The sequence below is a fragment of the Amblyomma mixtum genome, chromosome 2, assembly GCF_055824585.1.
Source record: "Amblyomma mixtum isolate Tamu chromosome 2, ASM5582458v1, whole genome shotgun sequence".
NCBI classification, from domain to species: Eukaryota; Metazoa; Arthropoda; class Arachnida; order Ixodida; family Ixodidae; genus Amblyomma; species Amblyomma mixtum.
In genome coordinates, this window is record NC_143013.1 from 275,209,594 (window position 1) to 275,236,418 (window position 26,825).

Here is a 26,825-nt window from a genome sequence, read left to right on the forward strand (position 1 = left end):
ACTGCCCCGGACATACGCAATAGAGTTCTCGAAAATGACTTTTAAAGCAAAAAATATATATTTCAATATATTGCGGACGTTAAATGACTCAACATTTGCGCCACAATGGTAATTACATAATGTTTGCGTAAATTCAACAGAATCGATGAGTACAACACATTGAAAATCACTGCGGAGCAAAAGCATGTGATCAAGGGGTTGAGCAAGCACGTAAATAGAAAAAAAAAACTACGCCACCCTCTAGCAACCATGAGAATAGAAAGAAAGTACGCCACACTCTAGCAACCATGAGAATAGAAAAAAAAACTACGCCACACTCTAGCAACCATGAGAACAGAAAAAAAGTATGCCACACTTCGAGCAAGCTCATAAAAGCCCCGTCAGGGAATGTATTAATACCCTGTTACCATGCCTCTTGAACATATTCCGCATTCCGCACTTATGCGCAAAATAAAGTAAAATTGAAACAAACTAGAGGCAGAGAACATACGTTGCTGATGACAGCAGCCTTTGCGAGGAACTCCAGGATGGAGAACCATATGCCGATGTTCTGGGCGCGCTCGGGCACGCAGCGGCGCGTCTCGCAGACGAACTTCTGCGCGTCGAGCCGGATCTCGACCCAGTTGTTGAGTAGAGCGAACAGCGGAGCCAGCGGGAACGCCGCCACGAAGATGGTGATGAAGCCGAACTGCAGCACTGCGTGCACACGGGGGAATCCTTCAGCTAAGGCATGAATGACGTCATACGCCAGCAGTGACACAGGCCACGGCATTCTTGGCATCGAGCCTGTTGTGGATTATCCGTGATCTTTGCACCTGTGCACTCGTGGACCAAGCCTAGTGTACGCAGCAGGGTCTATACTGTCATGTTTTAGACCGATGTACTAGTAAAGTCGAACTTCGTTACAACGAAGCGACGGCTATAACGAAGTAATCGTCTGGACCTTTCAACTTCGTAACGAAACGGTTTATAATTGTTCCCCTTGGAAGCTCGATCAACACAGGCTATAGCGAAGTAGTCCACAGGAACCTTCAGCTTCTTTATAACGAAGCGACGGCTATAGGAGGTATTCGCAGGGTCCAGTCAACTTTGTTATAACGCGATTACTTCGTTATAGCCGTCGCTTCGTTACAGGCCGTGCTGACCGAGCTTCCGAGGGGAATCGTTATAAACGGTTTCGTTACAACGAGGTTCGGCTGCACATCGGTCGAAAACATGACAGCACAAACCCTGCTATATATGACGGGGTTCAAGTGTATATACGTATATATCCTTATTACATTCTTCCCCTCCTCTTTTGAGGCAGCTGCGCATTTTAAAGCGCCTCTACCGAACATGCTTTAAGGTCCCTGTACTCCTGCCTTCATGCCATTCGTGATGCAAAGATGAAGTTGTAAACTAGGCAACGAAAGGGCAGGCAGAAACCTGGAGGGTTTCTTTTGAGGGCAAATGACACCGAATATTTTCCGACAGTGCCGCCGCCACGGCAGGCATGCCGCCAAGTTCAGCATGACTCGATACGAGCACGCCGAGGTACCCACAAGGCAACTTGCTCTGACCAGCATGTTATCTTCAGTCGGTTGAGAACGCTCGCTTCTTGTATGCGCATGCTGCGGCAAGAGGCGTTAAATACAGAACGAGGCACTTAACTCAATGTTCAGATTTCTTTAGGTTTACCAGCTTTTAGAGCTGCACGTGTATGCGAACCCGTTGCGCCTTGTAGTGATCAGATGAAGGTCTGCTCACCCATTTCCAGGTACTCCTGGAACAGTCCCTCGTTCTGGATGAGCTGGTAGTCCTGCTCCCAGCGCGTCAGCGACTCACGGTACACCATCTTGGTCTTGTGACGATGCCACCATGCCTTCACTTTTCTGCGGGAAGTAGATCAGACTGGTTCTTATTCATTGAATTATTTGAAAAAACCGCATGCTTAGTTCCTTAAGTGTTCTTATTGTTTGTTTGGCGGGCATAGAGGAGTGCAGTTGAAATATCTAGACCTTGTGCAAAACTTAGCCAACGCGAATATTGCAATTTCAGGTTGTTTCTATTTCTTAAATAGGTTTTTCATGACTTTATTAGAAGTAAGGTCCTAAAATACACATATACACTGATGGAGCCCACTACTGCGTATTTTTTTAATGGTTCACTTTCTCTCTCACTGTCGCAGTGCGGCAGTGGACAATGACAACAACTTTGCAATCATTAGCACCTAAGCGCCCTTGGAAGAGATGCATGATCTTAACTGCCACCATGAGGGGGATAACTAGAGTTAGCACAGTTCTGAACCTGCAGTAGAGAAATAAAAAAAAATCCGCGAAAAGAAAACTATTGACGCAATTTTCACCGAATTATTCCACGAATCATTCAAGAAATTTACACCAATTTTATTACTATTAAGACCGAAGAATAACGTCATCATGGCATTTTACATTTCTCCGCATCGACTTCGTGCTTTGATCCCGAGAGCGTGGTTTGGGTGCTTGACTGTCAAGCCCACATTGAAACCGCAGACGTGAATTTTTTTTAGAACTTATGATATAGCGTACATCGAAAGAGGAATTTTGGGAATTGTGAAACAAACGAGACGTCTTCATGGAGCTACCTAGGAAACGGTAAGTGTGCACGTTTACGCGGTCGGACGTTTTGCACTCCTGAAAGAAAAGAGACCTTCCCAGCAAAAGTCTGCGGGGTCAGTTATAACACAATGCTGGCTGGTCATGAAGTGCGCATAACGATGATCAAGAAGAGATCTATGGTTATCTGCCAATCTTAAGCTCACCTTGGTGTACGCGAATACAAAAAGAATTCCCGGAGATAAAAAGCACATTGCGATAAGCTGGTGACATAAGGCAGGAAAGAGGGGATTAATAAAGAAGGCAAACTTCGAGTAAGCGTGTGCACAAATTATAGGCTATGTCTTGCAGCTCTCCATTACCACCAATCGACGAAAGCAGCACCATTAATTCTGTACTGTCCCTGGAGAAAGAGCATGACAGTCGGGCGTGTCACTACAGCAGTTGCCAAATGATGCATCCTTTGGTTATAAGCGTGCCAAGAGACAACACACTTACGGAACGAGGATCTCTTGGGCGTTGTTGATCATTTGCTTGCCCACCATTATGACGGCCAGTTGCTGGGCCAGCTCCGACAGGCAGTCGCTTCCACTGCACTGGAATGCACGCCACATCCTCGCTTAGCGCCTCAGCCTGAATGCAGTCGAATTCGCGCAAGAATTCTTAACACCAAGTGGCACCGCCACAGAAACTGTGCCGTTTGGCCGGCCACACTTTAGTGCGAATATCCGCTAGGTCTTGCCTTTGCAAATGCGGTCAAAATAGCGTTGTTAAAGCACGGTTTTATACGGGTAGACAAGTTCCGGTGATTGATTTTATGTGAAGCCAGCTCGTCGACATCTGCTTCGTGCGATAGCACAGGCGTTTGCCATTTTTCAAGAACGATCCCAGGTGTAACACGTGAAGCATGGAATAAAGGCTAATATCCATTATTCCATTTGCACTCTACACACTCTTCCTTTATCCATCATATCTCGCCGCGGTGGCTCATTGGTTACGGCGCTCGGCTGCTATATAGCTGCCCGAAACACGCGGGTTCGATACCGGCCGCGGCGGCCGAATTTCGATGGAGGCGAAATTCTAGAGACCCGTGTAGTGTGCGATGTCAGTGCACGTTAAAGAATCCCAGGTGGTTGAAATTTCCGGAGCCCTTCACTACGGCGTCTCTCATAGCCTGAGTCGCTTTGGGGCGTTGAACCCCAATAAACCAAACTAAACATTTATGCATCATAGGTGCTCAAGGGCCAGCGATCAAGAGCAACCTAAATATGGACTTACGGCTACACAGCGAAACTGTGCAGCTCCCTCAAATCATATGTGGGCTTATACGTTTTACTTGGGCATAGGAATTATGCTGCTTTAACCATCTGGCTAGTATTAAAGCTCATTTCTCAGTAACATTTTAAAATCTCTATTGAACTGACACTATAGCCGGCTTGCAACTGTCCCTCCTAGCAATGTATCTTTATCTCGCTTAAAATCTGGTGCTAAACATCCTCCTAATTTTTTTCTCTCTATCAGTAGCAAAGCTTTGAAGCAGCTTACTCCGTTTTAACAACTTACAATACTTGCCTCTTCGTTCCGTAAGCCAAGAAGGTGCCCATACTTTCCCGGGTAACCAACGAACCTGCATCAGTATGCGTGTCACTATACCAGCTCGAACCACGTATCATCGTTGCCCACCCTTACCTGCCCTTGAAGAAGGCGATGTAGAAAATGGACGAGTAGAAATTGACAAACTGGAAGAGGAACACTTTGAGGGTGAGGTTGTTGTCGAAGTCTGTCTGCGTGCGGTGCATCTCTGTAAAAATAACGCAGCTGTGATTTAATGAGTATTATTATCTGCAGTTAATGACATGCATGTGAAGAAAATAATTCTACTAACCCCACTGGGTGAGTCGATATGCGAGGCGCTCGTAGACCTTTCCGAGGATCATGATGAAAATGAGGTTGACGAATGCGCCCGAGCTGCTGGCGATGACCGATGCGAGCCCCTTGAACGACTGACTTCGGAACAGGGGGATCGACACCAGCACTCGGTATACGATTACTGATACCATGAACACCAGCACCAGAGCGATCTGGGGAGAAATAACAGAGACCCCGCTGTACATTCCCAGAAGACATTTCTCGAGGTTGGAAGTCTTGCTTTTATGTACCGCCACTTCATGGAACAGGTCAGCGCAGTGACAAGTCTGAAGCATTTGGTTTTCTTGTATTCGACCAGAGCCGTTCAGTTAAATTACTAGCCGTTCCGAAAACGTGCTCTTTGAAATCTGGTGACATCGAGATCGGAAACGAAGGTGATCGTCGATAATAATTAAGCATGCGAAATTTGTCGAATTCCTTGGTATGTGTATACCGCTCGCGTGCATGCCATTGGAAGCGTATGTTTAGCTGACTTTCCGCATTGAATCCTACACACGAGGAGAGTGCAATCGCTGCCGACCAGATTAGACTTAACGAACCGTTAACTAGAATAAACAAATCGTGTACTGACTGGTAAAATGTCCTTGAACTTGAAGAAAACAGTATGCATGAAAATTTCCATAAACACCAAGCCCTACAATACATGCACGTACATATTACGAAACACTGTTTTATCGAAGGTCAGAGAATATAGCTACTTAGGTTTTGCAATTAATCCGAATCTTGGTTGGAGCACACATAAAGCTAAACGTAATAGGGTAAGCAAACAAAAAGTTCGGATACTTCAGGCGATCGCTCAGACTTACCTCATCATACACAAAACTGATAGCTTACAAGATGATGCAGTGCAATCAATGCTGGAATACGCTGGTGATGTGTGGAACCCTCACACTCAGTCCCTAACGGCATAACTGCAGCATACGCAAAGACATGCGGCGCATTTTATCTTTTCGAAGCATTGATGGAAGGAACCAATTTTACCATTGTATAATAAAGCTCTGTCATCTACCTTAGAGTGGAATCTGCTTTACGATAATATGAATAACAAAGCTCATAGACAGACGCAAATACAAAGACGAAACTCATTCACTCAATACGCGAAATAAACGCTCCATGAGTGTCAAAGTGCAAAAGTTTTCGAAGGATTAATTTAAATATTCATTGTTTCTGTAAACATCGCGTGATTGGAACACGCTCCCAGAACAAGCAATGAGTGTTGAAATTCTTGCATGGTGTGTTCTCATCACTGTTGAACTTGCTATCAAGCATTTTATATTTTGTGTTGTTTACATTGTTCTGCTTCGTTTGTCTCCTTTGCGTTCTATATTGGGGTGTACGAATTCACTTCCACCGAAATATATTGCACTGTGTTTTGTCTGCACTGCTTTTTCCACTATTTTTTTTTTCAATTTCGTTCTCATGTTATGTTCTACGAAAACACCCCGTCTGGGGTGTTTTTACATTGTGTTTTGTTTGCACTGACTTTGTTTCTTTTCGTCCTCATATTAGGTCGTATGAAACTACTCATATGAAAGCCCTTCCGGGGCTGTAGTATCCCTGAAAAAAAAAACAGGCATTCGATCACGGTCTTTCCACAAACGGCGAGCGGTTCTTTATCTTTAGAATTTCATTATATGAGGCTTCGTGCAGGTCTCACGCATGAACACATACACTTCTCTAGACTTTAATTTATTGCCAATCCGATCCTCTATTGGTTCAGAGATAGCCTGAGTGGCTCGGTGCCACAAGGCCTACAAGGTGCTGGTAGAACTCTGTTGAAGCTGTTACCAAACACAGAGATGTGAACAAGAGACTCGGTATGAGAGCATCTGCGTTGCAGAATTTGCAGAGCTGCGCCTTTAAAAGCGCGCGCTGCCGCACTCACCATAAGGAGCAATATGGCGACCCCGGCTGCGATCCTTTGCTTGCGGACGCGGGCTGGGAACGCGGGCTCCTTGGCACCCGTGATTGGGTTGCGCTCCACGTGCGACGCCCTGGCCGCGAACTCGGGCCGAGGTCGCTCCTGGAATTAAAGCACCGGCACGCTGAACACTATCTATCACTCTGAAGGCCGTCATTATTGACCTAAGTACAGTTATGCAGGCTATGGAAACAATCGCGTTTAATGTGCCCAGCCTATATGGAGGAGATGTTATGTGATCAATTTAACATAGAGGCAGTTACGCGAATGGCTCTGACAGTGGAGTGTATACAAAGTCCCTTACCTGGCCTTCGCAGCAATGACATTTATTTGGTCTTGATCACAAGCTTTCGGATCTTTTGTAGCACCACTTGAAACAAATACCCTGGCGTGAATCCATCACCTATAATTATGTTTGCGTATATATATATATATATATATATATATATATATATATATATATATATATATATATATATATATATATATATATATATATATATATGGTTTGGTTTATGGGGTTTAACGTCCCAAAGCGACTGAGGCTATGAGAGACGCCGTAGTGAAGGGCTCCGGAAATTTCGACCACCTGGGGTTCTTTAACGTGCACTGACATCGCACAGTACACGGGCCTCTAGAATTTCTCCTCCAAAGAAATTCCAGCCGCCGCGGCCGGGATCGAACCCGCGTCTTTTGGGACAGCAGCCGAGCACCATAGCCACTGAGCCACCGCGGCGGCTGTATATATATATATATATATATATATATATATATATATATATATATATATATATATATATATATATATATATATATATATATATATAGCGAAGTATACGCTTCGTTAAAGGAAACATTTATTCAACTCGACGTTTCGATCGGAAGACCGATCTCCTGAAGAAGATCGGTCTTCCGATCGAAACGTCGAGTTGAATAAATATGTTTCCTTTAACGAAGCGTATACTTCGCTATATATTCTTATAAGCAGTCTAGTACTTCACGCTTTCGCAACCTATAGATATATATATATATATATATATATATATATATATATATATATATATATATATATACTTATTTCCTCCACTATTCTGCTGCCGTTCTTTCCACAAACCTCCCCCTCTTCTCACACTACAGGACGACAATTAAAACAAAGTGGCTAAAACCTCGAGTTATTCGCTGAAGTGCTTTCACTGTGCAGACAGATGATAAAGGATCGAGGCGCGCATTTCTGAAGCAATAAATCTGTGCACGTGAGAAACACTCATCCGATCTTTCTGCGCCCGCAGGTACCTTAGGCAACGTGTAGTTCATGCTTAAATCAGGTGATCAGTTTTACTATTATTTTCTCTCAATTCGTTAACAGTACTTTCACAGTGTGCGGAAATTGCTCGTTTCGCCGAATATGGAGTTTACTATTTTATACAGAGCTGTCTGTTATGGGCGTGACTGTTCCCGCTAGCGAAGACAGCAGTCATTGCTGTGGTTAAATAGCGCAAAAACAAGCGTGCTAGTTTTGAACAAAACAAACGAAAAAAAAGGAAAAACAGTGGCCACTCTTGCTTTTTTGGAATCTTTATATTTGATGCCTGCATTTTCTGCCCCGTTACTGCGCACTACCCGATATTTTTTACGCGATTTTTTCAGTGCTCTATATAAATGCATCAACAATTAGTGCAATTTCTGTGAATCAACAATTAGAGTTCAATAAGTCGTTGAAATTATGTTCTGTGTCATGGTATCATTATTGTTGTTTTATTAGATAACTGACCAATAGATATTTATCCATTTATTTGCGCATGGTGTCGTCACACCCAGTTTCAGAACGAAATTATTTCTTGCCACAAACAAATGTAAATTAATATATAAAAACCAGGCAAAACTGATCGTAATTAGTGAAACTGTTTTGCACTGGTTACGTAGAGATATTTTATTCGTCTACATTTGCAGCTAAGGTGAATTGGTCTCTGTCGGATGAATTCGCACAGTTTGAGAACATTTGAAGATGATCAACTCAAACAAATAAAACACATGCAAAAAGATTAAGAGGTTTCATTTCAAAGCATACTTCACTACAAGAAAAAAAAACATTTTTATATATGCGATATCCGATGTAAATCGTTTTCGATGACCGTATTGTAGAATTGTGGCGCCATCTATTGCCAAGAGAGCTGCATGAAATATAGTGCGCTTCAAAAACGATAGGTGGCGACACTATGTCAACGGGCCTATGAGTGAAGTGACAACTGATATTTTTTTTTCTTCGCCAGAAAAATACGCAAATAAAACCATGTCGGTCGCATGTATGCAATATTGCATGTTCCTAGATGTTTTAAAAGAAGACCGTTTCACAAGGACGTAAACCTGTTTTGATAAAAGGCTATCCGGCTGATGCAAGGCGCTTGGGGAAATCATTGCGTTTGGTACGGACCATAGAAATGTGCTTCGTGGTTGCTATTTTAATTTGTGTCCCTGAGCAAGCGCTTGGTGGGTCCTGCCATGGCCGAAGACAAAATTTAATGTATGTGATAGACAATTCATGACAAGCCAACTGCAGTAGAAGCTCCAAAGAAGAAGGCACGCCTTTTTTTAGCAAGCGTGTAAGGATAACGTGTATATGTTGTTCTTTAATACACATCTCTGTCATGTATAGTTATTACCCGCCTGAGAAAATTCTTTTAGAACTGTTCAATATGCCGGGTGTTTAAAAGTATCCAGTACATATTTCTCTTTTTAAATTTAAGAATGATACTTCAGAGCTTAATTTTACGCTACGGGCGGACATTTTATTTACGTGATAAAGTGCAATGAAAATACTAATAAATAAAAATAAACGACGAACTTTTCCATTTCAGTCTTAGGGCTCAGGATTATTTTGAGAAATGGAAGGCCATGAAAATTGAAGGTGAGCACAGTTTTTGAAAAATCAAAATCGGCACCGTGCTTCGAGATATCGAACGTGAAAAAAATCGTTTCTGAAAGCTCTTCAAGTCGGCTCTCCCACGTTGCACATTAATAAAATGGGCGTCTTTTGACCCGAATACAGAAAAAGTGACAAAGTTTGCGTCCTATAGGACGTAGATGACGCGGATGTCATTGTCGCGACGATACCAGGCACAGCGACGCCATTTTATCAGCATGTAATGGGGGAAGTCAACTTAACGAGCTGCAAACTTGCCTTTTCTACGCTCCATATCTTGAAGCATGGTGCTGATTCAGAAATTTGATCAACTAGCTTAATATTCGGTGTCGAATGCCTTCAATTACTCAACGTAATCTTATGTCCTAAAATAGAAAATTTTAAAGGTTTTTAAGTTTGTTTTAGTTAATTACTTGTCTTTCCGTTGCACTCTATTACGTAAATAATGTCCGCCGTGTATAGACAACCTGCACAGACCGCACAGACGTATCTTTCAGGTGATTTTTTAAAGAAAAATATGTACTGAATAATTTGAGACACATCATATACAGTTGCCCAATGTTGAACTAAGCTTACTTTGTGAAGCACAGAAGCTGAATACAGAGCCGGGGGCCTGAATTGGTTTTTATTGCGTTCTAAGCAAATGCTATAAGCCTCGATCCGTTTGGCTTCGAACCATGTATCTCTTGGACTGCCTCAAAATATAGGCTTCAGTATTGTTTCTAATGTTCTATTGTCTGATGTTAAATTGTCTGGTAGGTATTTTTTCATTCCCTTTCATCAGAATGTGGCCACCGCGGCCATGATTCGATCTCTTTCTCCGCAGAAAAACAGTGAAACCAATGAGCTGCAGCAGCCTGAAGAATTCTCAATAAGCATTCCTTAAATAGTTCTAATTACGATTGCCGGTGGTGAGAACGTTGAGAGGACCATTGCACTAGAATATCACCTAACTGATTTAAGCCATAGCTCGCTGTGTTGTCCTTAACCCTCTTTGCTAGCCTCCACCCTTGTGCCCCATAGCTATGGAAAGAAAAATGATAGGTGTAACGTTAAGAGATCGGAAGAGGGCGGAGTGGATGAGGCAATAAACGCGGGTTAATGATATCCTAGTTGAAATCAGGAGGAAGAAATGGGCTTGGACAGGGCATGTAATGCGAAGGCAAGATATCCGCTGGCCCTTAAGGGTAACGGAGTGGATTTCAAGAGAAGGCAAGCGTAGCACAGGACGGCAGAAAGTTAGGTGGGCGGATGAGATTAAGAAGTTTGCGGGGATACAGTGGCCGCAACTGGCAAAGGACAGCGTTTATGGAGAGACATGGGAGAGGCCTTTGCCCTGAAGTGGGCGTAGTCAGGCTTATGATGATGACGATGACGATTTAAGCTGGTGCGTAACTAATTCATCTAGGTGACCTCGAGCGTTGCCAGATAAGAGGACAGAGTGAAGATGATGACGATGAAGTCCTCAGATTTAATGGCACGTCGTCATCTACTTACTTCTTCCTCCTCGAAGTCCATGCAATCCCAGTGATGGGCCAGGCTGGCGGATTTGCGTTTCCAGTACTCCAAGAACGTTACAGCTGTGAGAGAAAGGATGAGAGAAATGGTGTGTGTGTGTGTGTGAGAGAGAGAGAGAGAGAAAGAGAGAGAGAGAGAGAGAGAGAGAGAGAGACAGAGATCTAATAGCAGTCTTATATCCTGCTCAGAGAGCGTAAAGTACACAATGATGCTTTAATTTAGTGAGAACATAAGTGGCGGCAAGCCGGTGCAGTTTGAAAAGAAGAGTGCTTTTATCGCTCGAGCAACGAATGACAAAAACATTATTAAAAAGTGTTCACTGCCTTTTAGCTCTGTGTCCTTGACAGAGCCAACTAAAGTCAAGAAGAAAAATTACATCGGCACCCGCTGCCCCTCTGCTCTGTTTCAGAGAAAGGTACGGTATGGACAGGAACGTCCTGTACTGCGACCTACCCCAGAAGGAGACGAATATTGCGTAGAACACGGTGCCTGGGTGGTCGAAGAGGTAGGTGATCTTGGTGAAGATGCAGTTGTCGCTGATGTACCAGTAGTCGCAGCCGTACTTCTCGTCGCAGCGCGGGCACATGCGGTACTTTTTGTCGCTGTTGCAGGTTTCGTTCCTGATGTTTAAGTAGAAAGCAGCGCCATACGGCAGAAAAGAGGCGATCGGACAGAGACATACATTTCTCTCAAAGCAAATAGGCGCAATTATATTTACAGACGCGAATTTCAATGAAACCACATTGCTGACGCAACATTTCTGGCTGCGCGATGCTGGCGTGTAGGAAGTCGTGCCTCAATGTTCTCGTTCCAAGTTCAGGAATAAAACATTTAAGAGACACGATAAAGGATGAAAGATGTAAGGCACAGTATTCAATACGGCCTGCTGATTCAGTAATCAATACATTCACAATTCCAAACACGCGTTCCCCCGTAACCAAATAGCTTTTCTGCATAGCAGTACAGCTTTGTGAAGAAGCATCGGCAGGGTTTTGCAGAGCAGAAAGTGAGGAAGGGGAGATGAATAGAAATGCGAAAGGACGAAGGAAGAGATAAGGTTAATTCAGAGGCAGTGGCATGTTTTCTTTCTTTTTTTTTTTTCTGAGATGGGCAGTGGAGACGGGAGTAGTTATTTGCGCGTTCGTTCAGTTACATGACAAATTTTTTTCAGGATACATAATGAGGCGTCCCGTGACTCTTTCCCGAAAGCTACTGTTGTGCTTGTGCGATGCAGGCTGGGGCCTTTTATTTTACAATATTTTAAGGCAGGCCTAAATTAATGAATGTTCCCCAAAGCTGGGGTTCCTAATTTAATCACAGCAGACATACATGCTAAGGACCGAAACAATACCGAAAAGCGCTTAACAGCTTTGCACAGGGAAATGTTTGAGAAGCTAAGAAGAAACACACTGCTGGACGTAGACGGAGGGTTGGGGGGGGGGGGGGGGATAGAAGGTATAGAAGGTACATAGGGTAATATTATTTTGAGCTTTCAGGCGTATAGGCCTCTAAATAAATCTACAAGGCCGTTATTTTGAGCAGCAACTTCAAGCGAGTTGCTATCATAGCCTGCTCAATAGCGAAGGACGCTTACGTGGGGCCATCGTTGCCAATGGTGAAGATGCCGTACAGAAACACGAGAAAGCCAACAGCGGCAGCCGGTAGCAGCCAGCCCGTGTAGAATCCTGCGAGACATTGAAACACACGCGGGGTGCTCAGCAGGAGGGCGAACCTGATCCGAGAGTCACGCGAGAAGTGCCGGTTGATTAATTTGGATGAACCCGCAGCTTACAGCACGCTGAGCTAACCGTTAGCTCACAAGCAACGCTCCTAATGAAGGGCTATCACTGAGGGTGCAAGATCGCGCAAGATATCGATATGGACGTAGTGGAAGGACACATGCAAACGTTGATATGGTGAGGAAACAAACGCGGGTTAACGACATCCTAGTTGAAATCAAGAGGAAGAAATGGGCTTGGGCAGGGCATGTAATGCGAAGGCAAGATAACCGCTGGTACTTAAGGGTAACGGAGTGGATTCCAAGAGAAGGCAAGCGTAGCAGGGGGAGGCAGAAAGTTAGGTGGGCGGATGAGAAGTTTGCGGAGATACAGTGGCCGCAACTGGCAAAGGACAGGGTTAATTGGGGAGACATGGGAGAGGCTTTTGCCCTGCAGTGGGTGTTGTCAGGCTGATGATGATGATGATGACAGAGGCAGGCTCTTCGGATAACAAAACACAAAAAAAAGAGCAGGAAAGAAACACAAAGAAAAAGAAATACGACGGATTGACATGTCGAGATGCAATAAGATACGGGCGAAAAGTATACAATACATACCGCCCTTGTGATTCAAGCAAATTTAGTGGTCTGACCAGCGCTTGCAAGTGTCCTTCCGTTGTGTCCTTGTATGTGCCATTTTTTCTTTTCTTTCCAAGTACGAAGAGGGAAAAAAAAGAGACATTATAGTTTCATTTGCATCCGAGGAAACATCGCTGTAGCTTAGGGCGCGTAGCGCCACGCTTGTATAAATACTGCAAGAGAATCTAAACGTGAGCGAAGCGTAGGTGCAATATCGGTCATGAGAAGGAGCATCGGTGTGCCGCGGAGCTCACCAAGCCAGGCGAAGTAGATGCCGATCTTCTCGCCGAAGTACTCCCGGATGTGGTCCAGGGGCTGGTACTTGTACCAGCACGACCAGCGCGCCCAGTACTCGTACAGCACCTGGCGCCGATTCCACAAGTTTGGAGGCACGTTTCCTGAGGGCTTCCGGTAATCGCCCTGCGAGACGCCGCGCCGATGTGTCAGTGTTGGCAGGCTGTTTGCTCAATTAAGAGCCACGCACCCTTGCCATTATGTGCTGCGCCCACACAAATTGGCACTTTTTCACTATACAGGCTGAATAGGCCAATGAACCCGATGGCTATCGAGTGGAATGAGGCGAACAAAAATACATAACAAAAAAAAGCAAGCTTCAAGAGGACCACGGTAAACGATGGTGGTTGTGGCGGTGATAAACACATTTTTTTTCAATAAAGAGCTTCGCGCCCCCGAACTGGGAGGGGCCCTTAGTCCAGGGTTCCTACGTCCTTAGCTGTTTGCTGCGCCCGCTGAACCAGCTGTGGTCTTCTATGCTAGAGCTGTACACTACAGCCTCCCACTTCTCAGGTTGTGGGTTTGGGATTTTCGAGGCCGCCTGCATACTTTGGCAAGCACATATAGCGTGATAATGTGAGCGGTGTTCCCCACAGAGGCTTAGCTGTAGGTACGTGTTCGTATAGCTGCGTCCAAGCTGCTGCTTATTCCCGCGTCAGCATCTTGTATGGGCGGAGTAGATTCGTAGATCTGTGTTGTGGTTCTTAAGGATTTCACGGTAAATGTAAATGAGGGCGCTGCTTGATATGTTGATTATCAGGATGCAAACTGATGAAGTTGGGAATGATTCACGGGAACAACCGCCCCTAGATCACAGCGGAACAGTGAAGGAATACGACACTTGTCCCCTCCATAAGTTCAGCCGTTGCCATGCCTTTAGGGCCGATGTTTCTAATAGTCACTGAATATTTCAACACCTCCACGGGGCATGCTATTTAAAGCAGGCTACGGCTGTACGGCCCGAAGCCCAGGTGCACGTTTGCCTACCTCGTGCAAGGGAAACGCGGCCGTGTAGACGCCCTCCTCGATGAGCCTGTCGATGCCGATCTGCGCCTTTCGGCGAGCCCCGTAGCGCGCCGTCTGCAGGATCTCGTAGGCGACGCACACGCGCTGAGTCACCGTGAAGTAATCGTCCTGATTGTCGCTGCCCAAGAACCTGCGGTGCAAACGCACACGTCCGTCTCAGCCCTTCCCTGATCTTCTAACTAACCAGGATAAGGCTTCTGGTGCCAAGAGCTATACACACGCTGTCCAGAGAACAAAGGAAGAGCGCTGCTACCAGCTGATCGCAACGAACCTCTGTCCTCTTTACTGGCAATGTGTTTCTGACTCGATTAATTTTTTAGTGGTGCTCATCCTGCATGCTCTGTATACTGCGTGTCTGTATTCCTTTTTGTGCCAGAAGCCTTTTCCTAAGCATACAATAAGCAGCCTAAGAACAAGTCGTCTAAGACTTCAGTCGACAATTATTCAGTTCAGGTGAAAAGAAACTTAAACAACTGGGCAAGCTGGTATGCAGGGTATCTTACGAAACGCACAGGACCAAAGGCAGACTCGCAGTCGTAAGTGCACTTTATGTGGGCCCACACAAGGGAACCTGTCATGTCGTTTCCACTAAAATTGCCCTCGCCCTTCGCGGTTTTGGCTTCTGAAAGGAACACTGAGAATAACTCATTCTGGTTTTTCTTCATAGTCACGTGCCATCGTGGTCAAAAAGAACTCCGTGATCGCCGTTTGGAAGTGAATGGCAGTGACGCCAAGCATCAAGGATCCGCGCTCAAAGAAAAAACTGGCTTGCTTGCATGCGAAAATGACCTGTGGTAGCAATAACTGCATTTCAAATTTTTACGTTTCCTACTTCGCAAAAGCTCGCATTAAAAGAAATGGCACGCTACGGGTTAAATCTAAGGCGCGGCGCTACCTCGGCAGGCGCCATGTGGCACTCTATACCACTTCAGCTCCGCAATAGCGGCTATCTTCCCTTCCACTTTTGGAGGTATTCATGTTAGTGAAGTGCAGGCAAGTATTAACATTGTTCACCAGTGTCGCAGGCACTTCAAGCGATGAATGTGCTATGCCCAAATATACCTCAAGTGACATATGGAAGGCATTTTAATGTACAAAGCAGGAATTGTGTGATAACAACTAGGTTATCTAGGCTGATAGAACCAGAAGCTCCCTGTGCAGTGTTGTCGGGGAAGAGGCTTTTGGTTTGATGTTTGCGGGGAGAAGGGCTCTAGTAAGAGAAAGAGCGAAACAGAAAAATTAGTAAGGTTGCAAGATAGGCTACTTGGCTTAAGCTTGCGCTTTTCTTCGTCCTTTGTCCTCCTTCGCGCTGTGTGTATTCCTCCGAAAACAATAGGAAACGGGTTACAACACGAACAATGATGACTAAATTTAATACTACAGCAATTTTATGCTGGCGCAAGCGGCGGGCAAAGTTTGTCGGAGCGGCTAGTGTCCCGACAATAAAATCTCTTAATAATTTGCGGTCCTCCGAAGGGGATGGCGAGTCGCCTAATATGCTTATAAGCGGTAGCGTAGTCTAAATGCCTGTATTCTGAGCTGATCACGCGTTATTTCGTCTGTGTGCACTGAGTATTCTAGTCGAACGTGTTGCACTGTCTCAAAATGACCCACAGGTTAATATGTCACTCGTGGGCATGTTTCAAACATGCTCTGTAGAAATGTTCAGAAATAAAAAATTCAGTTCATTCCCAGCGACTCCCCGACTACCACACGTCTATGATGCACTACTATAAACGCACAAAAAAAAAGCACTGACACTAATTGAAAAGAAGTGAAACTGCCGGCCTTAATTTTTACCGTCCTTCACTCTCTTCTGGTATTGAGGGAGCGGCAATTACCAGAAGGGACTGACAGGGGTAATCTTACATGATTTAATCGGAAACTTGTACGCCTTAAACCGTAATAGTGTGCTGGCGTACCTGTCGAGTTTGGACCGCTTGAAGGTGCAGGTGTAGTAGTCCAGCGGCTTGTTGGGCACCTCGGCCTCCATGATGTTTGGGATGCGCAAAGCCGCCAGCACTCCCGCCGACCAGTTGACGCTGGGGTTTGGGTGTGCCTGCAGCGATCGTATAGGAGCATGCTTGATTACACGTTGAGCAGGCCCCATATTCAACATAAGCACATAGAAATGTAAGGTCAGTCAAAGTGAAACGAAGAGAAAAATATTTATCGCAGCATTACGTCTGCGCTAATCGTCCTTTGTATCATTGGTGACGGCTCAATTGACGTACAGCGTCGGAGTTGAGTGTACACTGAATAAATAAATCAGGCATTTAAAAAACGACAAACAAAAACTATTCGCTGAAATTCCGCTCTCCTGATTGCAGGGGCGAAGAAAATTTGAGTTTTTCACTTCCGTTACCTGATTTTCTACCTTCTCCCACATCGGCTAATTGGTTGCGAAGCTGTCAAGTGTGCAGTGCTCAGATTGTGGCTTTTTGAAATATTTTACACTGGACACTAGAAACCTATTCACTGTTTACAGCTTGATGAGCGCGCATGCGTTTTGACAGTACTACGCATGCGCAGTAGATGCCTGTATGAAGTCCACCAATCAAAACACTGCTGGCACAGCGCTGTGGAAATATGGCTCCCAGAAATGCAAATGTAAAAGGTCTATAAAGAAAGGACTGCCCTTGAACGTATACCCACATGCACAATCGATAGATCAAAATCAGGCCCTCTTGTTGGTCCCAAATTTGAAGGTTAGCGATAGTCACGCCACCTGCGGCATAGTCTTGAATTGCTAACAGCTGTTCAAACTGTGGCAGCACCAGTTGTTAACTGCTCAGAACATAGGTGACGCCTTCGTCTGCTAACCTCCAGGTACTATTCCGGACTTTTACTCGAGGTTTTGAGACTGGAAGTAAATAAAGAACTTTGATATAAGCCATTTTGGACCACTTGATATGCGTTAAATGTCGTCCATAACGAACGCGCAGGATACAGAAGCTTAAAATCAAAGATGTAGGTTGCCTGCTTTATCAAGCTGCTTCGTAGGGGCTCATAATCGGATCAGCGAAGTTGGTCGCTTAGAGTCGGCGCTGTGCTCTGAATACCTCTCGTGCAGATTACGTTGAGTGTTTTATGCATCCTCCGATAGATCAGCGGCGCCTTTGACGAACGAAACAGCTGCTGGCGCCGTTGCTGTTGTTGCCACGTTGTTTGTCTGTATGCGCGCGGATCGAGCGCGCACTATAAGCCGGCGGCGAGGAACGGTGTCTCGTACCTGAAGCGGGGCGCGGAGGCAGAGCTCCTCGGCGTACCGCAGCAGCACTGGCCACGGCACCGACAGCTTGATGAAGTGGGTAGACTTGCTTTCGCCCTCCACCAGCTCCTGCGAGTGCCGAGCGGCCGACCATTCAGCGTTCGCCACCTTGCGAACATACTTGGGTGATATTACTGACCACTGCCGGGAAAAGAATTGTGCTGGCAACAACTGTAGGCAAACACCCTAGAATTCAAGCGCCCCCCTTGTGAAGGAAGACGAGGTTGTCAACTTGTTGACAACCTCGTTGTCAACAGCCTCGTAGTCAGCTGAGTTGGCGATGCAATTGTGTCCATTTTAGCCGAAATATATTTTACTAATTATTGGAAAGTGTAGGGTTTGGTTCCATGCATTTTTTAGAGCGAAAGCTGTACTTCACGGCCAAAGCTGCAAAAGCCAGGTTACCGCTGAAGCCTTGACCTTGAGCTTGAATAAATAAACAAATAAAATAAATATTGCCCGCGACTGGGATGCGAACCCACGGCAGTGCGAACAAATCAGCTTCGCTGACCACTGCAGGAGAGCACTATGCTATAGCTACAGCCAATCACGCCTCGCGTTAGTCTACAACACACTCTCGCACTGCGCATTGCACGTCCTTGTCTTTCATCAACTTCCATCTGCGGCGCAAACAGATCAGATCAGCTTAACCTCGATCAGAGCTTAAGTCAAGTCTAATGTCGTCGCCAGACGTGCCGACGACCCAGCAAAGCAAAACTATAAGCCAGTCGGGCTAAACGCTTGCTTTCGCACGTCTACTTGGCTTAACTATATTATTTATTTTATTTGAAATACCTTACAGGCCCATTGATAATTCTGTAAGGGGTCGTAAAAATACTGTACAGTGCATTAATAACCAAAGGAAACAAAAGTGAAGCATACAGTCATGATAAACAATATATTAACAAATTAGTAGAGAAGAAGAAACGACGCGGAAGTAACAACATTAAAATACTACCATTTTTTAAAAATGTTTTGGTTGTACATCTACCGGTAAGCTCTACAGAAGGGAAGCGCTACAAGGATAAGTGCAAGCATAGCAATTCGTATAGGAATGTTAAAACAAAATAGAAAACTAACACAGGGCAACAGCAGAGGCATAGTCGAGAGGAAAAATTCAAACACACACAAGTATAGGTGCATATAAGTTCAGCACCACAACCATTGCAATACAACAGGCAATATTGTAAGCACCGTTACGTAATGAAAGCGTGTCCTTGATATTCATGAGCTTTATAGATTAGCCTAAACGTTGGCGCGTACCTCCTCCATGTCCAGTCCGGCCTGCCGTAGGTTGGCCATGAATGTGGACCGCCACTCATCGTGCTTGCCCAGCCGCGCTCCTTCGCTGTCCTCGTACACCAGCACGTAGTCTGCGTGCGTGGGAAGAGGGGGAAGACCATCAACACCTCCCCCCTACCGACAACGCGTTGCCGTAACTGTCACGCAACGCGTGGGAGAGAAGATTAACGGTGCCATGTCAGCTGGCTTGGATTAGTTTATGCTGCTCCAATTGCGGACGCAATCATCGCAGTAATGCGCTTGAAGGAGGACCAAAATAGCAGGAACTCAAGCATTGGTGCGAAGAAACGGGATGATGTATACGGCCGTTGTCGATTGTCACCAGGGCGATACGTGCTTAGTGGCATTATATGTTACCAGAAAAAGGGCCCGGAAGAGAAAAAAGAATACGTATGTGGTGGGAGAATGCGCACACCTGTCGGTAGGTGCGCGCTATTACTGAGCCCGGTAGCCGCAAAAAACGGGAGTGACATTGACGAAGCACGAATTGATCATATGTGAGAAAAAGTTCTACCCTCTGTCTGTTCTTATGGTCCAGCTTTCATGTGGAATGCAAGAAACAAAAGTATTTGGAAGAATAAGGCATAGGAAGCCAAGTGGAAGACGGATAATTAGTTAAAGCAACCAAAGCCGGCTTGAGGTTGGGCTTTGTTTGCTAGACAGAGTGAACAAAACAAGCCTGACAGACGGAGACTAATGTGCGACAAGCAGCCTTCTGGCCCGGGCAGGATTGAGCGCATTTAATTTACATTTTTTACTCACATTCTCTCGGCATTTTTTCAAGGAAGAAACAAATAGAAGGGCAAGCAGAAAAAGCTGTTCAAAGCAACTTGACTAGGGCCCATGACTCGGTTTTTCGCACCGGGCTCGTGTGTATAAAAGTGGTCTATAGGCAGCCTATAGACTTTATAGACAGAAGTCTACAGACAGTCTATGTATAGACTGCCTAAAAAGTTTTTCTTGGGGAAAGTGAATTCGAGTGCAATTGCGGGGCAAAGAAAAAAATCGCATTTAGCAGGCATGGCATCCTCAGCATTATATTCTGTGCAGTGACAATTGAGGCATTCAGAAGCTTGTAATTGGTCCCACATACATTGGAGCATAGAAATGCAAGTTCTAAGGGGGGCTACTGCAACTATAGACAGGCACTCACCTATGCGGCGTTTGCCGTCTCGGAAGAACAGCGGCGCCTGGTTCTGTACGGGCCCCATCACGAGCCCATGGTCGCTGGCCTGCGACTCCAGCTCGTCGTCGGCGGTGTTCTGCGCACGAGGTCGGCCTCCGCTCAGCCTCTGCTTTTCAAACACGCCAAGCTGAAACGCCACTGCAGCCAGCCGGGGGGACCGGGCGTCAGCCACTCTGTGCACCACTCTTCGGCCCCGTGTGGCGTACCCGACACGCACACCTTTTCATCGCTTACGTAACGCTATAGCGCAGTACGTAGTCAAGTGCCATTTGTACACCACCGAAGAAACATCTTACTGCTACAAATTTCATCATGAACAGCCTCCAACTACCCCAGCTTTCTATCTTGTTGATTATACCGCTAATGTGAAGCTTTCCAGCTAGCGAGTACTATCCTAAGCTTGAGATGGTGTTATACATACAAGCTCGGCCACATTTATGCAGAGTGTTGCATGATTACTTGCACGAAATTTTTGTAGTTAATATGCTCACCCCGTTGTGCCCAAGTTTTCAAAGACGGCAGCATTCGATCTTAAGCCTTGACTAACAATGCATATGCTAGATATAATCATTTTATGTCATTAGAAGTATGTAATGACTCTGATGTCGACATTAAGACAAGGTGACGGCGCTGAACTCGCTGAACAGTTTTTAAGCGGATGCAATACGTAATGCGCTGGTGCAACGTTAACTGGCCACCAATAATTGCCATTGAAACGATGGTGTCGACCAATTGGGAGCTGGTCTTACATGTAAAAAATATTTTGAAACCCGGCCTGCGAGTTTTCAGGAAGCTCGCTGAAATGTCTACTACGCACGCCTATGTCCTCGACAGACGTCTGCGTCAGTTGCTCGTAATTATTTTAAAAAGTCTGATAAGGTGCTTTCATTGAAGATGCACAATGCTCAACAATGAATTTTGGTGTTCCACAGAGGTTTTCCCGCAATCAAGTCATCGATCACCCGATCGTAAGACCATCTCCAGGCAGCGTCAAAAAAAAAAAAAAAAAAACTACGCAGAACTTAGTGAACAACCTTGTCGTTTTCCCTTACGAAAGGAGCATTTATGTCTAACTTGGGGCCAGCTGTGATACCGTGAGTGATATACGTAATACAAGTTGAATCGTTAGCAACACGAACGCCAACATTAATAAATATGTTGTAGCAGGAATGCTGGTAGAGGAAAAAATAAAGACGAAAACAAAACAGCAGGTCGTCTGCTTAAGTTGAGTTGCTTGCTTGTGTTTCAGCGGACTGGCTTGTTTTTAAGCACTCTATCCACGCTAATAGGCTTTGATATGCGTTTAGGTCAATTTGCCCCTAAATCACTTTCCTGGCAGATAGGCTGCTATATTTTATTACTCATCAAGAGTGCTTACTTTCTCTAAATTGTTAAAAAGCACTTCAATGCGGCTGCTTAGATAACACCTCAGTGACAATGTGGGCATGCTAAGGAGAAATGTAAAAGCAAAGCGGTCTGCTGGCACCATCGAAGTACCGTCGAAGCTTACATGCTACAATCAAAAAAGAAATAAGTAGGCAAGCATCCGCTCTCTGTGAACACTAACACTGCGCCATTTCAGACTTGGGGCCAAGTATTTAATGACGTCATTTCATGACGCACAACATATCCTTAGCCACTCCTGAAACCAGGTGCTTTAGTTAAGCGCGTAGCTTCTGTAAATGCAAGCCGTCAACATTTCCACGTGCATTTGTAGTCGGTCTGCCTTCGATGCATTTGACATACGCGTCAGTCTGCACAGGTACTGAAATCGTTGAGTAAAGCAGAAATTTGGGCAAGTTGATACGTATTCATTTTTGAAACAGCGCAACAAAGACGGGACGTGGAAACTGAGGGGTAAAGACAAACAGGCGCTGACTAACAGCTGGGTTTATTGAAAAAAACACACAAATATATAGACAGAGTTAGGAAAGGACAATCGCCACTATAGTCAACTCATGCCACATGGGACGCCAGATACCCAATCTCCCCTTCGGAAAGGGCGACCGATGGGCAACTAATGCATGTTGCGCCCCTCTCACGTATAAGAAAAGCTTCAATAACTTCTCGCGTCATCTCATCACTATGGCGGAACACGATGTTGGTGTTTTTATAGCCGGGGGTACATTTGCATTTCTTGCAACGAAATGCACATTTAGCGAGAGGGTCTCCTTCTGATTTTCTTTTTTCGTAATCTTTTTCATGTTTACATTTGCACTTTCTGCAGTGGACCGCCACGTGGGACAGGGGGTCTTTTTTTCTGGTGTTCTCATGTTCCACGAGTCGCTTGTTGATGCATCTTCCTGTTTGGCCAATATATGTGGCGCCACACGAGAAGGGAATTTGGTATACTACCCCTACCTCGCAAGGTACATAAGGGGAAACATGGCGCACCTGAAAAGCCCTTTTGTTTCTCTCCTGCCTCTGCCTTACCTGTTTGCACATCCTGCCTAATTTTTTCGGGGCAGAAAACACGACGTCAACGCCATATCTGCCTGCAACTTTTTTGAGCCCATGGGACATGCTGTATTGAAGTTCAGAATGGCGCAAAAGACACACACACACAGGAAAAATAGGGGATGACAGAAAGAGCGCCTACTACCAACTGAGTTTATAGGACATGCTTTGTGCATATGGAACCACTGCCGGTCTTTTATTTTTATTTTCTTTTTAGCCCACGCCCGTACTCATTAAACACCTTAAGAACATCGACTATCATTCTAGGCAGGCTGCCTGGCGGGGTAAACACCAAATAGTCGTCAACATAACGAAAAATACGCACCCCTAAAGTTTACAACAGAGGTACCCACGAACAAGGAACTGCAGTTTCTGGATTTGGTTTTGTTTTCCCGGGATAAGCACGAGTGCTGGTGTTATCGGCCAAGGTCGGCTAAGCCCTTGTTAAACTTCCGGTCAGGTCATTCCAAGCTTATAAAAGAAGGCATTATCTTTTCTTGCCTGCAGTCTTCACTCAAGAAGTCCTGCCATGAAATGATTGGGGAGAGCATTGCAGCCCAATCAAACAGATTATGCGCGAATGGCTATCCGGCTCACCTCATTTCAAGGGCAGCGGAGAAATTGCTTAGGCAGGTGAAGTATGGGGCTCGGCCGAGTGCAAGAAAAGAAAATAAAAATAAAAGACCGGCAGTGGTTCCATATGCGCACAGCATGTCCCATGGGCTCAAAAAAGTTGCAGGCAGATATGGCGTTGACGTCGTGTTTTCTGCCCCGAAGAAATTAGGCAGGATGTGCAAACAGGTAAGGCAGAGGCAGGAGGGAAACAAAAGGGCTTGTGAGGTGCGCCATGTTTCCCCTTATGTACCTTGCGAGGTAGGGGTAGTATACCAAATTCCCTTCTCGTGTGGCGCCACATATATTGGCCAAACAGGAAGATGCACCAACAAGCGACTCATGGAATATGAGAACACCAGAAAAAAAGACCCCCTGTCACACGTGGCGGTCCACTGCAGAAAGTGCAAATGTAAACATGAAAAAGATTGCGAAAAAAGAAAATCAGAAGGAGACCCTCTCGCTAAATGTGCATTTCGTTGCAAGAAATGCAAATGTAACCCCGACTATAAGAACACCAACATCGTGTTCCGCCATAGTGATAAGATGACGCGAGAAGTTATTGAAGCTTTTCTTATACGTGAGAAGGGCGCAACGTGCATTAGTTGCCCATCGGTCGCCCTTTCCGAAGGGGAGATTGGGTATCTGGCGTCCCATGTGGCATGAGTTGACTATAGTGGCGATTAATCTTTCCTAACTCTGTCTATATATTTGTGTGTTTTTTTCAATAAACCCAGTTGTTAGTCAGCGCCTGTTTGTCTTTACCCCTCAGTTTCCACGTCCCGTCTTTGTTGCGCTGTTTCAAAAATGAATACTGCAATCGTGACATGACGCCAAACTATCTCGCGAATCTCGCAAAAGCGCCTGTTGTGAGTAGATGTATAAGCGCTCTTATTGAACCATGGTAAAATATGTGAGCTTTGTAAACGCACTCAGACACGAAAGCATTTCCTGGACCTTTCCACGGAAACGCACATTACTGACACACATTTGCTTATCATGAGGCGTACCAAACAAGGAGTCCTTTAGTAGCTGTTTCTGCGTTATGCGCACAGTTTCTGGTTACAGCCGCTGCTCACGCATGAGTGTTGTCGCCAAGCATTAAAAACACGCAGTTTTAGAATAATTAACACACTTTTGTTTAGGTTGGTAAAAAACGGTTCAGAATTACACAAGGAAGAAAAGATGATGTGACAGGGAGGAAGAAGACGACATAAGAATGCCATTTGACGTTAAGTCTACTTGTTCTCGTCCTTTGAATACTTCACCCTTTAGTTTCAGTGTAATCTCAATTACGAAAAGTCTTTACTCTTCTGTGCTCAGTCGTTCTGTGCTGTAGGCCGCCAAAGCCCAAGATTGTTTGTTGATCTCGTTCTTAGCTTTTATTTTTACCAAATATATAGCACTGTGCATTCTTAAAAAACCGAAAAATCGGCATAGTGTTCGAACACTACTAGAATTTCTTATTCATACTGCCTGAAACAGACAGGATATTATCGATTATAGAGTCACGAAAGTTAAAGAAGGAGCAGTGCAGTTATATTTCCAGAGATGTATAGCAATCTACATTTTAAATGCAAATTAAGCAAACAGCCTGAGTAAGCATTCAGAGCTGTTCTCTGTATACATTGAAGCAAGGTCTTTGCGAAGCCATGGGGCGTAATCTGCTCACGCCCCATGGCGTGAGCAGGTTTAGACTCCCAACAAGAATCTCCAAACAAGAATGGCGAGAGGTCACGTTTACCACCCCAGTGCAGGAATATTCTCTCAATCTCTACATTATTCTAAATCATTTACTACTGAGTTATCTGCCCAAACAATAAGGAACAGTTAAAGTTAGCGCTTTAGTTATACATTTTGTGAGGCAGTGCTAAAATATATAGGTATCAAGTCCGCGATTCTTGGCCATCAGTTTTAATAGTGAGGCAACTGTGAAATATTGTAAGGTACGGATACAGAAATATTGACTGTAACGATCCATTCTTACGCTTCGTAGCAAAATCTTTCTTTAAAAGTTTGTCCATGGCTCGCATCGAGTAATAAAGACTGCCATTGAAAACCCATGGTGAACGTTTTTGACGACACCGAAAACGTTAATAGCAAAAACATGCAAGCCTGATGAGGGGAGATCGCCGGATATATTAATTGGTTCGGTTTGTGGGGTTTAACGTCCCAAAGCGACTCAGGCTATGAGGGACGCCGTAGTGGAGGGCTCCGGAAGTTTCGACCACCTGGCGTTAAAGAACCCCAGGTGGTCGAAACTTCCAGATCCCTCCACTACGGCGTTTTTCATAGCCTGAGTCGCTTTGGGACGTTTAACCCCACAAACCAAACCAATTAATATACCCAGTGATCTCCCCTCGCCATTAATAGTTATAGAGGAATCTTACGACATATGAAAAATTACGTTCATAAATAACTTGCCGTTGAAAAATGCGCTTGTCGAGAATTTCTGGGTATGTATAGGCCAGAGGCTGGTGATATTCGGCAAAGAGCGGAATATGATGATGATGATGGACTTTTATGGAGCACGCAGTGAGCCTGACTTCCCGGATTTTTTTTTTAATCAACGACATGTTTGCGCGCACTAGTCAGTTGATGAGCCTTCTTACTGGAATATTACTAGGACGTTCTTCACGATCGAAGTATGAGGTGTGTCATATTAAAACATACCGTCCCGACTCCGCTGCGATGCCGGTATTTTGCGAAAAACGCCCAAGTCCAGTAACCCTTCGCAAACTGAGGGATGCTGCTCTTCGGTTGGTTCCACCGTGTTACTTTGCACGAGAAACTCGCTGGAGCTCGCGCCAGTGGCTATCTGTGGACGAAGCATCTGGAGTTGCCGCGTGTGTGTTCGTTTCCAGCAGACAGCCTGTGTTCCTTCTCGTCATATCTGTGCTCGCTGCGGAGACAAAGGTATTGTTCGTTCCCCGCACAGCAGCGAACTTGGCCGTCAAAGCAGCCTGTCGGGATGTGCTGTTTCTTTTTCTTTTTTCCCCCCATAACTGAGACAAGAACATGCACAACTGGGAACGCTGCGCGGAAGTAAACTAGCGAAGGACCATGAGAAGGCTCTCCCCCCATCATATGGACGCAGTGCTCTGTGCATAAAAGCCGGCCTTTGCAACGTCGAACAGATAACGGGAAGAATATAAAAGCGAGGACTCAACGTGACGAAGAATATCTCTTTACCTTCGTAAGCTTGTGTGCTCAGAAATATGTAGGCACCGCACGCGCGCCACTCAGCAAATGGCGAGAAAAAATCGTTCGTTGTCGAAAAGTTAGGTGCGCTAATGTTTCAAGATGACTATGGGGTTTCTTTTATGCTCTTTCTTTTTCAGGCAGCCGTGGTGGCTCAGCGGTTATGGTGCTCGGCTGCTGACCCGAAAGGCGCGGGTTCTTCCCGGCCACGGCGGTCGCATTTCCATGCAGACGATGTTCCAGAGGCCAGTGTGCTGTG

At 45.3% G+C, this 26,825-nt stretch overlaps 1 protein-coding gene across 8 annotated transcripts in view; it reads right to left on the minus strand.

Annotated features, from left to right (window-relative positions):
* The window catches only part of LOC149364063 (anoctamin-7-like), a 90,397-nt gene that overhangs the window by 7,596 nt on the left and 55,976 nt on the right, over positions 1–26,825 (minus strand). For 4 of the 8 annotated variants that reach the window (XM_089574064.1, XM_089574066.1, XM_089574068.1 and 1 more), the window contains 16 exons: positions 20,264–20,372; positions 19,072–19,181; positions 17,770–17,877; positions 16,460–16,596; positions 14,499–14,667; positions 13,472–13,637; positions 12,456–12,546; positions 11,315–11,481; positions 10,841–10,923; positions 6,388–6,525; positions 4,459–4,654; positions 4,263–4,374; positions 4,146–4,200; positions 3,072–3,169; positions 1,747–1,871; positions 491–696 (listed from right to left, as the gene is read on the minus strand). In XM_089574064.1, coding sequence (XP_089430190.1) covers positions 491–696; positions 1,747–1,871; positions 3,072–3,169; positions 4,146–4,200; positions 4,263–4,374; positions 4,459–4,654; positions 6,388–6,525; positions 10,841–10,923; positions 11,315–11,481; positions 12,456–12,546; positions 13,472–13,637; positions 14,499–14,667; positions 16,460–16,596; positions 17,770–17,877; positions 19,072–19,181; positions 20,264–20,372 — 2,070 coding nt within the window. Of the gene's footprint in view, positions 1–490; positions 697–1,746; positions 1,872–3,071; positions 3,170–4,145; positions 4,201–4,262; positions 4,375–4,458; positions 4,655–6,387; positions 6,526–10,840; positions 10,924–11,314; positions 11,482–12,455; positions 12,547–13,471; positions 13,638–14,498; positions 14,668–16,459; positions 16,597–17,769; positions 17,878–19,071; positions 19,182–20,263; positions 20,435–26,825 lie in introns of all 8 variants that reach the window. The other 4 variants (XM_089574063.1, XM_089574069.1, XM_089574062.1 and 1 more) reach the window with 2 other exon arrangements.